Source organism: Pleurodeles waltl, chromosome 4_2 (genome assembly GCF_031143425.1).
Source record: "Pleurodeles waltl isolate 20211129_DDA chromosome 4_2, aPleWal1.hap1.20221129, whole genome shotgun sequence".
Taxonomy (NCBI): domain Eukaryota; kingdom Metazoa; phylum Chordata; class Amphibia; order Caudata; family Salamandridae; genus Pleurodeles; species Pleurodeles waltl.
The window spans coordinates 1,028,209,032-1,028,223,344 of NC_090443.1; the positions used below are offsets into that span (position 1 = coordinate 1,028,209,032).

At 43.7% G+C, this 14,313-nt stretch overlaps 1 protein-coding gene across 1 annotated transcript in view; it reads left to right on the forward strand.

Moving 5' to 3' along the window:
* LOC138293637 (uncharacterized) overlaps positions 1-14,016 on the forward strand; it is an 84,647-nt gene extending 70,631 nt beyond the window's left edge. Inside the window, exon 2 of the mRNA XM_069232924.1 lies at positions 6,660-14,016. Within this exon, the coding sequence (XP_069089025.1) occupies positions 6,679-7,332 (654 nt within the window). The 5' untranslated portion in view covers positions 6,660-6,678 and the 3' untranslated portion in view covers positions 7,333-14,016. The remainder of the gene's footprint in view (positions 1-6,659) is intronic.
* Positions 14,017-14,313: the final 297 nt, after the last annotated feature.

Below are 14,313 nucleotides of genomic sequence, written 5' to 3' on the forward strand. Positions count from 1 at the left end.
ATGAAGAGCAGCCTTTAGTTTCTCCCCTACTCATTGATACCTTCATTAGCCTTAGGATCAGGGAGAATAGCTTAGGGGCAGTGTGTGGCCAAATCCTCTACCTATAGGATGGGGTAGAGGCAGCCATTGATAAAGGATGTTAAAATCTTTCTCTCCTTCCTCGCCGTGTTTACAAGATTCTGTCGAGGCACAAGTGAGGTAAAATTATCAGGCGAGATCCTTCAGTGCGTGTGAGAAAATGGGGTGTTGGTTAAGGGGGTGAAATCCTACTCAAGCATGTGAGAAAGTAGCCTCTTTCTAGCCTTGTTACCCCCACTTTGGGCCTGTTTGTGAGTGTATGTCAGGGTGTTTTCACTGTCTCACTGGTATCCTGCTTGCCAGGGCCCAGTGCTCATAGTGAAAACCCTATGTTTTCAGTATGTTTGTTATGTGTCACTGGGACCCTGCTAGTCATGACCCCAGTGCTCATAAGTTTGTGGCCTATATGTATGTGTTCCCTGTGTGGTGCCTAACTGTCTCACTGAGGCTCTGCTAACCAGAACCTCAGTGGTTATGCTCTCTCTTTACAAATTGTCACTAACAGGCTAGTGACCAATTTTACCAATTTACATTGGCTTACTGGAACACCCTTATAATTCCCTAGTATATGGTACTGAGGTACCCAGGGTATTGGGGTTCCAGGAGATCCCTATGGGCTGCAGCATTTCTTTTGCCACCCATAGGGAGCTCTGACAATTCTTACACAGGCCTGCCACTGCAGCCTGAGTGAAATAACGTACACGTTATTTCAAAGCCATTTTACACTGCACTTAAGTAACTTATAAGTCACCTATATGTCTAACCTTTACCTGGTAAAGGTTAGGTGCAAAGTTACTTAGTGTGAGGGCACCCTGGCACTAGCCAAGGTGCCCCCACATTGTTCAGAGCCAATTCCCTGAACTTTGTGAGTGCGGGGACACCCTTACACGTGTGCACTACATATAGGTCACTACCTATATGTGGCTTCACAATGGTAACTCCGAATATGGCCATGTAACATGTCTATGATCATGGAATTGCCCCCTCTATACCATCCTGGCATAGTTGGCACAATCCCATGATCCCAGTGGTCTGTAGCACAGACCCTGGTACTGCCAAACTGCCCTTCCTGGGGTTTCACTGCAGCTGCTGCTGCTGCCAGCCCCTCAGACAGGCAGCTGCCCTCCTGGGGTCCAGCCAGGCCTGGCCCAGGATGGCAGAACAAAGGACTTCCTCTGAGAGAGGGTGTTACACCCTCTCCCTTTGGAAAATGGTGTGAAGGCAGGGGAGGGGTAGCCTCCCCCAGCCTCTGGAAATGCTTTGTTGGGCACAGAGGTGCCCAATTCTGCATAAGCCAGTCTACACCGGTTCAGGGACCCCTTAGCCCTGCTTTGGCGCGAAACTGGACAAAGGAAAGGGGAGTGACCACTCCCCTGACCTGCACCTCCCCTGGGAGGTGTCCGGAGCTCCTCCAGTGTGCTCCAGACCTCTGCCATCTTGGAAACAGAGGTGCTGCTGGCACACTGGACTGCTCTGAGTGGCCAGTGCCACCAGGTGACGTCAGAGACTCCTTGTGATAGGCTCCTTCAGGTGTTGCTAGCCTATCCTCTCTCCTAAGTAGCCAAACCCTCTTTTCTGGCTATTTAGGGTCTCTGTCTCTTGGGATTCCTTAGATAACGAATGCAAGAGCTCATCCGAGTTCCTCTGCATCTCTCTCTTCACCTTCTGCCAAGGAATCGACTGCTGACCGTGCTGGAAGCCTGCAAACCTGCAACATAGTAGCAAAGACGAATACTGCAACTCTGTAACGCTGATCCTGCCGCCTTCTCGACTGTTTTCCTGCTTGTGCATGCTGTGGGGGTAGTCTGCCTCCTCTCTGCACCAGAAGCTCCGAAGAAATCTCCCGTGGGTCGACGGAATCTTCCCCCTGCAACCGCAGGCACCAAAAAGCTGCATTACCGGTCCCTTGGGTCTCCTCTCAGTACAACGAGCGAGGTCCCTCGAATCCAGCAACTCTGTCCAAGTGACCCCCACAGTCCAGTGACTCTTCAGTCCAAGTTTGGTGGAGGTAAGTTCTTGCCTCACCTCGCTGGGCTGCATTGCAGGGAACAGCGACTTTGCAGCTACTCCGGCCCCTGTGCACTTCCGGCGGAAATCCTTTGTGCACAGCCAAGCCTGGGTCCACGGCACTCTAACCTGCATTGCACGACTTTCTAAGTTGGTCTCCGGCGACGTGGGACTCCTTTGTGCAACTTCGGCGAGCACCGTTTCACGCATCCTTGTAGTGCCTGTTTCTGGCACTGCTCCGGGTGCTACCGGCTTTAGAGAGGGCTCCTTGTCTTGCTCGACGTCCCCTCTCTCTGCTGGTCCAATTTGCGACCTCCTGGTCCCTCCTGGGCCTCAGCAGCGTCCAAAAACGCTAACCGCACGATTTGCAGCTAGCAAGGCTTGTGGCGTTCTTTCGGCGGGAAAACACTTCTGCATGACTCTCCACGGCGAGAGGGATCCGTCCACCAAAGGGGAAGTCTCTAGCCCTTTTTGTTCCTGCAAAAACCTCAGCTTCTTCTGTCCAGTAGAAGCTTCTTTGCACCCGCAGCTGGCATTTCCTGGGCATATGCCCATCTCCGACTTGCTTGTGACTTTTGGACTTGGTCCCCTTGTTCCACAGGTACCCTAGATTGGAAATCCACAGTTGTTGCATTGCTGGTTTGTGTCTTTCCTGCATTATTCCTCTAACACGACTTCTCTGTCCTTAGGGGAACTTTAGTGCACTTTGCACTCACTTTTCAGGGTCTTGGGGAGGGTTATTTTTCTAACTCTCACTATTTTCTAATAGTCCCAGCGACCCTCTACAAGGTCACATAGGTTTGGGGTCCATTCGTGGTTCGCATTCCACTTTTGGAGTATATGGTTTGTGTTGCCCCTATCCCTATGTTTCCCCATTGCATCCTATTGTAACTATACATTGTTTGCACTGTTTTCTAAGACTATACTGCATATTTTTGCTATTGTGTATATATATCTTGTGTATATTTCCTATCCTCTCACTGAGGGTACACTCTAAGATACTTTGGCATATTGTCATAAAAATAAAGTACCTTTATTTTTAGTATAACTGTGTATTGTGTTTTCTTATGATATTGTGCATATGACACTGAGTGGTACTGTAGTAGCTTCACACGTCTCCTAGTTCAGCCTAAGCTGCTCTGCTAAGCTACCATTATCTATCAGCCTAAGCTGCTAGACACCCTATACACTAATAAGGGATAACTGGGCCTGGTGCAAGGTGCAAGTACCCCTTGGTACTCACTACAAGCCAGTCCAGCCTCCTACAAAGCAGCAGCCACAATCCTTGTCAGGGTAAACCACAAACAGTCACTAAATTAACCTGTGCTTGACCCTCTTGGAGCTTGGCACAAAAGCAGTCAGGCTTAACTTAGAGGTAATGGGTAAAGCATGTATGCAGCACTCAAACACAACACAAGAAATATCCTACACCAATTTAGAATTTTGAAAAATTTAGAGTAAAATGTAATAAATGATTTGACATCAAAAGGACAGAAATCCAATCAGTAGAAAAATAGATATGCAATTTTACAGATTTAAGTTTAGTATAGTGCCTAAAAGCACAAATTGCCACTCGCGGCTATCTGGTAAAACAAACCTTTTGCTAAGTTTAAAACTCCCCAGTTAATACCTAATCATCACCCCTAGGGTAGGCCCTAAACAGCTCACATAACTAGGTACAGTATTTAAAAAGTTGGACATGTTCTTGTTAGTTTTACATGTCCTCATGGTGAAAAACACACACATTAGTTTTCCACTGCTATGAAGCCTACCTTTCCCATAAGATAACATTGGGTTACCCTAATACGTTTATTAAGTGCTAACTTTTATTTGGGAACAGGTAAAAATGTTATGTTTAGTGTTTAAAGAAGTGTAATTTAAAATCCTCTTTAATGGTAAAGTCAGATTTTAAGTCACAATTCTGAAAATACCACTTTTAGAAAGTTGGCATTTTCCTGTCCTAACCATTTGGTGCCTGAAGCCTGTATCCTGGGTACTTGGCAATTGGCCTTTGTGTATTCCTTTCAGAATGTAACACAAACTGGAGCTAGGTGTTGGCAGGATGGGAGATCCTGAGAGATGGGCGGGGAAGAGCTGTGCACAGCCCCACTTACATTTCAAAAGAGCTGCCTCAGCACACACAAAGAACTTCACACAAGCTTGCTTTCTGTGACTTCCCCACTACCCTGGACCCAGAAGAGCCTGGACAGGGATGCAGGAAATTCCAGGACCATCAGTGGGGGGGGGACACTCTAGAAGTTTCTTCCACTTCAAAGTTGGCACCTGGTATAAAAATATGACCCTCAGACAAACTCTTCAGTTCACTCCTGGACTTTCGGATACAACATAAAAAAAACTGCCCTGTTGCCAGGGGACTGACCTGCTGATTGAGGCCTGCCCTGCTCTCTGAGAAAGAATAATGGACCTTCTCCCTTCATCTCAGGCAGAGTGACTCCAAGGGTCAGAAGGCTGACCTCCTGTTCTGAACTACAGGGACCCGACAAGCTCCAGAAACATCCCTTCAACTGCCCAGCTGGTCCGCTGCAACTGGACCTGCCTAAACCATGCTGGCCTCTGCTAAAGTGAGTCCATGATCCCCAAGAGGCGACTTTCCCGGTCCTGGGCCCTTGGTTAGCATCAGAGTGCACTACCTTGGAGACATTTTGGGCTCTTTGTGACTGCAAACGAGCCTGTTCATGCTGAGATCCCACTGCCCGCAATGACCGCCAACGTGAAGCTTGGGTGGACCCAACTCTTTACACTACAGTGACCACCAGCAATGACTGACAAAGCTAGATCCTCACTTCGCCATACAGCATCTACAGCCTGTGGTGACTGCCAAAGCGAAGCTCCAGCAGCAACTGTCCAGGATCTCTGTACTAAAGCAATGACTGTCCATGATGTCTGGCCTACTCTTTGTGCTACTGTAACGGCCATTTGCCAGGCTCTCCCTGCTCCTCACAACCTCCTCCACCGCGAACTGGACACTTTGCATCAGATTTAAAAAAAGATAACTTTCTCGGTGGGACTAATCTGGTCTCTGTATCTGGCCAGCACTCCATATAAGTTGACCTGAACTTGTGACTTTCACCATAGTCTAGCATTACTGGATGACCATGAGTGGCACTTTGTACTTTTAGATGCTATACTTACCTAAACCTTTGAAACTGTATACCTCTAGTTCAACTCATTGGCTCTTTGTCATTGTGGTGCCACATCATTTACTACATTTTACTCTATTTGTCTAAACTTGAGTGGGATTTTTCTAGTGTTGTGTTTTCTCATTGTTATTGTCTGTGTGCTGCAAAAATATTTTACGCATTGCCTTTAAGTTTAGCCTGATTGCTTTTGTGCGAATCTACCAGAGGGTTAATCACAGGTTTAAGTTAGTGACTTTTGTGGGTCACCTTATCTGAGATTGTGGTTGCTGCTTGAGAAGGGTATTCACCCACCTCAACCAAAAGCCCAGTTTCCCACAGCAACATATTACGAATTCAGAGATCTTACATCATACCTAATACTTGATCAGTTGTTGGCCACATGCAACTGCAAGAGGTTCAAGAATGTTTGCATATCTGTGAAGACTCTACCTTAGACTAAGCAGTAGATAGTACCAGAAGCATGGAGAATTTATAAGAAGATGCCCAACAAATCAAAGCGCCCTTGTCTATCATGATTGTGGCCAGCGAAACAGCTTCCAAAACACAACAGAATCAAAACACCACAGTACAGCAAAGTAAATTCACACCACCTAATAAACAATTTTTAAGACTTATGTGTTACACATGTGGGTCACCCTCAAGTGTCAAGTGCAAAAACTGTCCCGCTGTAGCTTTAGAAGTGGTCAATTTGGAAATCACGATCACCAAAGTTGAGGCATAGGTGATTCCCATGCCAGACTAGCATGAACAAGGTATTTATTGAAAAGCAGGAAAGAAAGGATGGTAGACGCCGGGCCTGGGCTAACCTGACACAGAACCAAGAAGAGTCTGATTCCAAAATAGAATTTCCACACCCAACCCTAGCCCTGATGAGGGCCTTCCTTGGCAATACCACGTCTGTCAGGATCAAGGACAACAGTTTAGGAGCTGTGTTTGGGTTACTACCTACACATATAGGATGGGGGTGAAGCTGGCATCAGGGTAGTTTTCCAACCCCAAGTACCTGGAATGAATGATCCATTTAAATCTAGTTGGTGAAAGGACCATGGTGAGGGTGCCCTTACCAACTCATGACTTGGCTGAGCCTCGGTATGACCCCCTCCTTGAGCCCCAAGATCCTGTGCACACAAAATTTAATGAATGCTGTAATGGATGGGCTTTGAAAATCTGATCTTGGGTCAAACACTCAACTGGGTCCCTCTGGCTGCTAGGGTTGTGTAAAAGATCTGATGTTACTCCAGTGGTGTAAGTTGTGCTCAAAATATTAACATAGTGTTATAGAAAGATGTATACTGTTAGTTGCCCTGTGAATATCTGGTGCATTATATCAGTACTGAGTGTGAAAGACAGCAGAGAGATGTGTAACTGACAATGCCAGCTGTAAGTGACTGATAACTCTCTTCTTTCTCACAGAGACGCTTCAAACCTCTCCATGGCGCGTGCCAACCTCCTGCAGCTCTGGTGGCCTCTCTTCATCATTCCTACCGTCTTTGGGTCGAATGCTCGGACCACATCCGAACTGACCACCATACTTATCCTGCTTTTCGTCTTTCTGTTGCTGCTTATAGTCCTCATCTTCAGTTGGCACAGGCTGAACCTTGACACTGACAACAAGTATCACCCCCGGAGACTGTGCTGTGGAGGCAGCGATGACGAAGATGGCAGAGGACCCTTGGCGTCACTTGCCGGAGATGTAGCTGACAGGTGGCGGACCATTCGGAACCGAGTGATGGGGAGCTCATCTGCCCAGCTCAGCCAGTCCGAGGATGGCATGGAGCAGGAGCCGGCAGGACACCCAGAGGATGAAGACATGGAAAGCAACGAGGAGTATGATGACCATCATGATCGAACCAGCGATTTAGGTGATGAGACGGATGCCAACGATGATGATTACTCAAGCATGGAAATAGCACAGCCAAGGGCAAAGAAAGAGATGGACGCTTCTGACCCACCTGCTGAGAGAAGATCAACCAACAGCCAAACAGTGGACACCCTACAGGTCCTGCTACCCAACTTCTCCGGCTCTGCCGCCTGGGAGGACGAAGGCCCAGAGGGCAGCGTCAGTGTGCATGTCACCGCACTGTAACAAGCATTGGGTCACAAGATCAACAAATGAACCATTCCAGACATGACCATCCTGCTATCCTGAACAAAGAAAACATTGATATGTCTCAAGACCAAATCCTTGTACAAAGCCTCTTTGCATTCCTGCATTCCCCTCCTCACCAGGATGGCACAACTTGTACAACTACACACATCTCAAATCACAGACCTATTGGCCCCAAGTGTGAGACATACGGATGATCCTATGGGACATAGTAATGATACTGTGAGACATACCAATGATCCTGTGAGACATACTGACGATCCTGTCAGACATGACATAATGATCCTATGGAACATACCGATGACCCTGTGGGACATACCGATGGTCCTGTGGGACATACTAATGTCCTGTGGGACATACCTGTGGACCGGTGGGACATACAATGATCCTGTGCTAGATACTGATGATCCTGTGGGACATTCTGATGATCATGTGGGGCTTACCGATTATCCTATTGGAGATACAGATAATCCTGTGGCACATACCTATGGTCCTGTGTCACATACAATAATTCTGTGGGACATATCAATGATCCTGTGAGACATTCCGATGATCCTGTGGGACACACCAATGATTCTGTGGGACATACTGATTATTCTGTGAGAGACACTTATGATCCTGTGGGACATACCGATGATATTGTGGGACATAAAGATGATCCTGTGGGATACACCGTTGATTCTGTGGGATGTACCGATGATCCCAAACTTATAGGTTCCAAAGCAAGAGAGGCAGTTTGAGTACATAATACTTACGTTGACTTTGATCCCATTTTCCCTCCCACCGTTGAATGTCCACTGTTTGCACACACCTGTGCCTTCACTAAGATGCTGAGAGCAGTGCAGCACTATTCACCATACCAGGTGTACAAGTACCAATTTTAGGAATGGTTCACTGTTGGACCTTGATGAAGAAGGCACCCTAGGTTCAGGGGCAGGAAGTCTGGAGCTGCTAACATATAATTTGCCTCTCTACATTTTGATATTATGTGGTCAGAGCATAGCACCAGCAAGGTCCATAATGAGCGTTTTACAAGAACTCCACCATGTTCCACCTCCTACCAAAGTCCAGGGGAAAACTGGCTATAGAAGCAGCTTGGGTTTTGTCAGCAAGGTTAGGCCTGCAGTATTCAAGATGCAAGACGGTGTGTGCACCCTGAGCAGCATTGTCTTAAGGATTTTGGGGGCCCTGGGCAAGACGAACATTAGGGGCTCCTGTTCAGAACAACTTTGCATTTAATTTTCCATTTTGCTAACTCAAACCCCATGTTGCCAAACACTGGAACAATATGTTATAAGTTGAGATGGAGAAATAGACAGATGAGCGATAGAGAGAAACTTCACTTTCCCAAGGGCCCCTGTGAAAGTGGGGACCCTGGGTGAATGCCCACTTTTCCCTGGCTTAAGGCGCCTCTGACCCTCAGCAGGCAACCGGTTGGATGACCCTGTATAAAATAGCGTGGTAAAGGCCACTTTATACCAAGCACTGGAAACTTCTAGAGACGTCAAGCAAGACACAAACGCATATGGGGTTGGGGTGGCGGGGTGAAATGGACACTAGAAAATGGACGACAGCAAGCATCTCACCACGTGAGAATGATTTTTGAAGAATGCTGATCCGGGTGAGGGCCAACAACAGAGAAACAATGGATTCTGGGGCCTTGTGGGCTATTATGCCAAAATGGCCACCTGTGAAGAGGTGATAGGTCAGCACTTCCTGTCTATCGTGTATATGTGGGCCTTAGTCGTAACTTCTGGTATTCAACTGGTGTTTTACCAATGTTAGCTCCCAGTTGCTGGAGACACAAAAACAAAATATTGGATTTGGAACAATAGATCTTGTTAAGGTTTTTCTATTTTCGTTATTACTTCCTTCCAGGAAGCTGAAAATGGCTGCTCTTGCTGTAGTCACTTTCTGTTTCACTGGAGTTTGTTCTCTTTAAGTGTGGCTTTCATTGCAACTGATGCAAAAAATATTGGTACACAAACATACATGGTGCTGTCAGGAATTCTAATGGAATGTCATTTTTTCTTTAGTGCTTGGCGAGGAGTTTAAATATAGCACCACTAGGATAATGCATGCAGTTTGTCATCTCACCAGGGAAGGATATTAAAAGAGTCCAGTCCTCGCAACGGTCAAGTTAGAGTCAGGCACCACTGTTTAAGTGCAGTGAGCATGCCCTCCTGAAAGATGGGTCAGATTATTTTTGTTTGTATTTTCTAAATACCAATAACTGTACAGCAAATCCATACTGCGTCATTTATTGAATGGAAAAAGTGCTTGCATCAAGCTAATGATGTGCTTTCTGCAGGAACAAAACTAAAGATTTCGAGCACTCCTAGATGATCCAGAGCATGTTCAAGCCACATTTATAGTTCACAATAAAAAGTATTTCATAACTGACCTGAAAGAAATAATAGACTACCTACCTACACATACATCTCTTGCACAATCTTACTTTTAAGTTTGGGGGAATTTGCGCTCTTTCACAAGCGTTCCTTCAGTGCTCCCTTCTTTTGATGCCTCCTTCCCCCCAGAACTCCCACCTCTGGTCTCTTTTTCTTTCCTGGGATTCTATCTTGCTTCCGTGAGTGTCTCCATCTTCCCTATGTCTGGTGTTTTCCTTTTTTGCCCATGGAGCTCTCGTTCTTTCACTGCTCAGTTCCTCTCCTTAGGGTCTCGCTCCCTTTTAGGTTTCGGGCTTCCTCTTTTATTTCCTCTGTGGGTCGTTCTTTCTTAAGTATCTCTCATTTCTTATCCTCAGTGTCTCGCTCCTTCCCTAATACTGGTGTTACCCATTTATTTCCTAATGGAGCTCTTTTTCTTTCACCCCTCAGTTTCTCTCTTTAGGGTCTCGCTCCCTTCTAGTTTCTCCCTTTTCTTTCCATGTGGGTTGTTCTTTCTTCCTTATGTATCTCTCTTTCTTATCCTTGGTGACTTGTTCTTTCTCCAAGTTTGGTGTTTCTTGTTTACTTTCCTCAGTGGTTTCCAGTTAACTTGTCTCCATTTACTCTGCTTCTCTGAGTGGCCGGGTATTTCTAAAGGTTTTATGCTTGCCCCAATCTTTCCTCTGTGTCCTTGGATTGCTTAGGCACATTTCTTCTACCCATAAATAGGTATCTATATTTTTGGGTACTTGATAAAAAATGTTATCCATGTCTCACCAAAATGTATTTTTCTCTATTTTTACACTGTGACTTTCTCTTCTGTTTTTTCTGACCTGCTACTATTCCACCCCCTTAGCATCCCTTTTTCACTCTTCACTCCCTTTTTTTCAAGTTCAAAACTGTTTATTAAATTAACACAGAAAGAAGTGTAAAACTGTGAAATTAGGCGAAACTCCTACAGCCTATCTCCTTTCAAAATTAAGTTTCGTGGCACAAATCTGAAAAGGTTACGGATCAATAAAATGAAACATGCAATGAAACTAAAAAAATACAACAGCTTATGCTTACATGTGGATTACGGTAGGTTGTCATTTGCACTACTGTATCTCTGATCCACATTCACCAGATCATTTATAAATGTAGCATAACTTAGTAGCTGAGCACTGAAACAGTGAAGTGCACCTGGAAGTGGGGACTGGAAACAGGGCTGAGAGAGCAGGAAATCAGAATAACATAACAGAGGGGACAGGAAAGTGAAGTGTAGAAGGAAAGACGGAGACAGAAGATAGGAAAGCATCTGTTTGATTGTATCTGCTGGTGTATTGTGGACTCTCGACAGGCAAATTCCAACAGGAGAAGCAGAGAGGAAGTATAACTTGAGGGCAGTGAACTGAACTTCCTGGACATGCCAGAGGTCACTGTGGTTCAATGGTTGTAAACATAGGTCAAGGTTGCTGGTGTCTTGAAAATTGCAGATATTAAGTCCCATATTTATACAGTTTTTGTGCCGCATTTGCGCCATTTTTTGACGCAAATGCAGCGCAAACTTACAAAATATAATCGTATTTTGTAAGTTTGCTCCGCTCTTGCGTCAAAAAATGTGGCGCACAAAAAGTATAAATCTGGGCCTAATTATGTTGGCGGCTTTACATCTGTGTACACAGCACAAACACAACCACCAGGAATTACGTGATGATCTGTTTGTATTTTTCCAGATACACATGATTGTTTTTCGAGTAAGAGCAGTTCATGTATCTAAGAAAGTATCTCTAGTATTTTCTATGGTCCACCTGCACACGTTTTTGAACATGACATTCCAGGAGTATGTACTTATGTTTTGATCAAATGACTGTATTTTATTCTATTTCACAGCAATTTTCATTGTAAAAATAAGTACTGCCATGAAACATTTGGTACAGCAATGGGGTCACATATGGCACTGAATTATGTGAATATACTGCAACCTAGTTTTGACTATTAATAAATCCTCTCACAGAGCAGGTTGTAGCTGTCCCAGGCCAGGAAACCAGCAATACCTTATGAACACCCACAAATATGTGAATATGAGTATTCACAAAGCTTTTGGTGGGACTTTCCGCCATGAACATGGCTGCTGGTCTGCTTCCAGCAAGGCCTGTAATAAATACAATACTAGATGGAAAACAGAAGTTACTTCTCTCAAAGTAGGTGGGTATGTAGCAGCAAGGATTTCTCCTGGAGAAAGAAAGAAACAAAAATAATGCAGTGGAAATGTACTACATTTATGGATGTGGAAATGTGCACTTGTCAGGTCTCGAAGTATGCTGATTGTTATGCATGCAGGTACTCCTGGAAAGCTGAAGCCCGCATAAGTAACTTTCTGAGTTTTTTTCATGAATCTTGGTTTTCAAAAAAGAATGTGATCAATTGTTTACCATGCAATCAATTGTTAAGAGCTGAACATATTGTTGCATCTCTATAACAGCAAGTTAAAATGCAATTGAAGTTGTAAAATAGGGTTATTCAAATGAGAAGTAAACATAGGCGTATGAATGCACACGTACAATGTTTAGGGAACCCACGCTGTGTAATGGAAATATGAATCAGGAGCCAAAAATATATTGCTATATACTATACTTTCTAATCAAACTAAGACTCATTGAAATGATTTGAAAATTTAAAAAAAGAGGAAATACTTCACTTGGCGCCCAGTTATTTGTATATATACACACTAGCAAGATTAGTGAAAAGTTAGTGACGTGTCAATATTTCGATTACAAATGTCAGAAGGTTTATCACTTCTTTTTAAAGCTGGTACTCGCGTCACCATCTCAGTAATCAGAATGTTGTAATTAAGGGGGACATCATTTTACATCCAACAAAAACCATTACAACAATGGTGGCAAAATGTACTGTAGAATTCAATGACAATATTCTCGAAATGTGGAAGCTATTCCAACCTTGAAAACAGCGGGTCATTTTGAATTAAACTTTTACAAATATAATTGGCAGATTTTTTTGTATTAAATACTGAGCCTCCCAGTGGCCTCAGTGAATGTAATATATCATTACACATGTGGAAATGTCTCTGCATAGGCAAAAAGGTACTCACAAAAGGTTTCTAGAAATATGCTTGGAAACCTGTGATTAGTGCAGCTTTTCAGGCTTAATTCTAGAAAGGTTGTTGAACTTCAGAAAGTCCTTATATCTACAACCTTGCATAGGTGAAGATTGAGGGTGCATATCTACATCTTTTTGATTGAAGCCCCCAGTCTCAGACTTCTTTATATTTGCTTAAAGAGCTTAGCATTGCTTATGGATTATGTTTTTTCAGTTTAAACCCTTAAGTATGGAATTTTGTGTTGTAGGGACTGTTTGTAAGCAAACGATCAGTAGCTTAGTTTCTGTAGAACTCACTCCTACCAGAATACATTTAATATTTAATGTCAAGAGTATACTAACAGCATAGTCCTACTTTTTGTAGCCAGGCTATGATCCTTTTGTATCAATGTGTGGTAAAGTGATACAACAGCAAAATAATACTCCTACAGAATATGCCACATAATTTTTCATTTTTTCACATAATTTAGTCTACCTTGCCACATAAAATGGCCCTTCATTACCACATATGCACAGTGGCCTCTGATTTTATAACTAGTACAATGACCAATTTACTTGTATTAATAGGTTTGGAGTTGTAACTTCACATTCCATTTTGCGGAAAGGAGTTCATCGCCCAGATGGGAAGCAGTTATGTTGTATATATTAGTTACTTGTTTTTAAATGAGAGCTTTATGTTATTTCGATCGAATATCTTTTTGAGTTTTACTATTTCTTTAAGAAGTTTTGTCTCAGCAACCCTGCATCCTGCCATGTTTTTAAATATTTGTCCCTTGTGTTTGAATGATTGGAAGGGAGGACACTATGTCCACCTCAAAAGTAGCAAACAGACTGACACTTGATGTACATTTTTTTCTCAGTTTCCAGTGTTTGTAGCATTGGCCCAAAGGCATAAAAGACGCACTGGCTTATTATCTGTTACAGGATATACTGAGTGCACTTCCTGAACTGAAGAAGTTAACAATGTCAGTGAAACACAGTGGAAACTTGAATCATTTTATATTGTTTTATATATATTTTCTAAAGCTTCTATGGAATTATGTTTTGCAGCCTACCATTATTTGCGGGCTACTAGGAGCTTTTTCTGATTTAATCCTGTAAATATAAGACTGTCTAAAACAACAAAAATATTCCTTTAAAAATATATATTATTTGTATGCCATTAAATTAATTTTCTTTTCTGAATTACTGTCAGTGTTTTTACTGTTTTTAATATACTTGTAAGTGTGCCGCTTATTCTGTGGGATTTCTACAAATGTGAAAGTCTGGAGGGACGCTATTTCTCTTTTGGGATGTCTCAATCTGACCATTTGGGTGTTGCTACCTGTAACGTCCCCTCTGACAGTTATTACTACCTTCAACAGGATCATCACAAGGGGAGAGCAACTGGGGCACTTTTTTGGGCCTGCGCTCCTGTTAAAAATTAATTAACATAACAAACAAGTATTACAAAGCCAATAGGCCTCACTTTTTT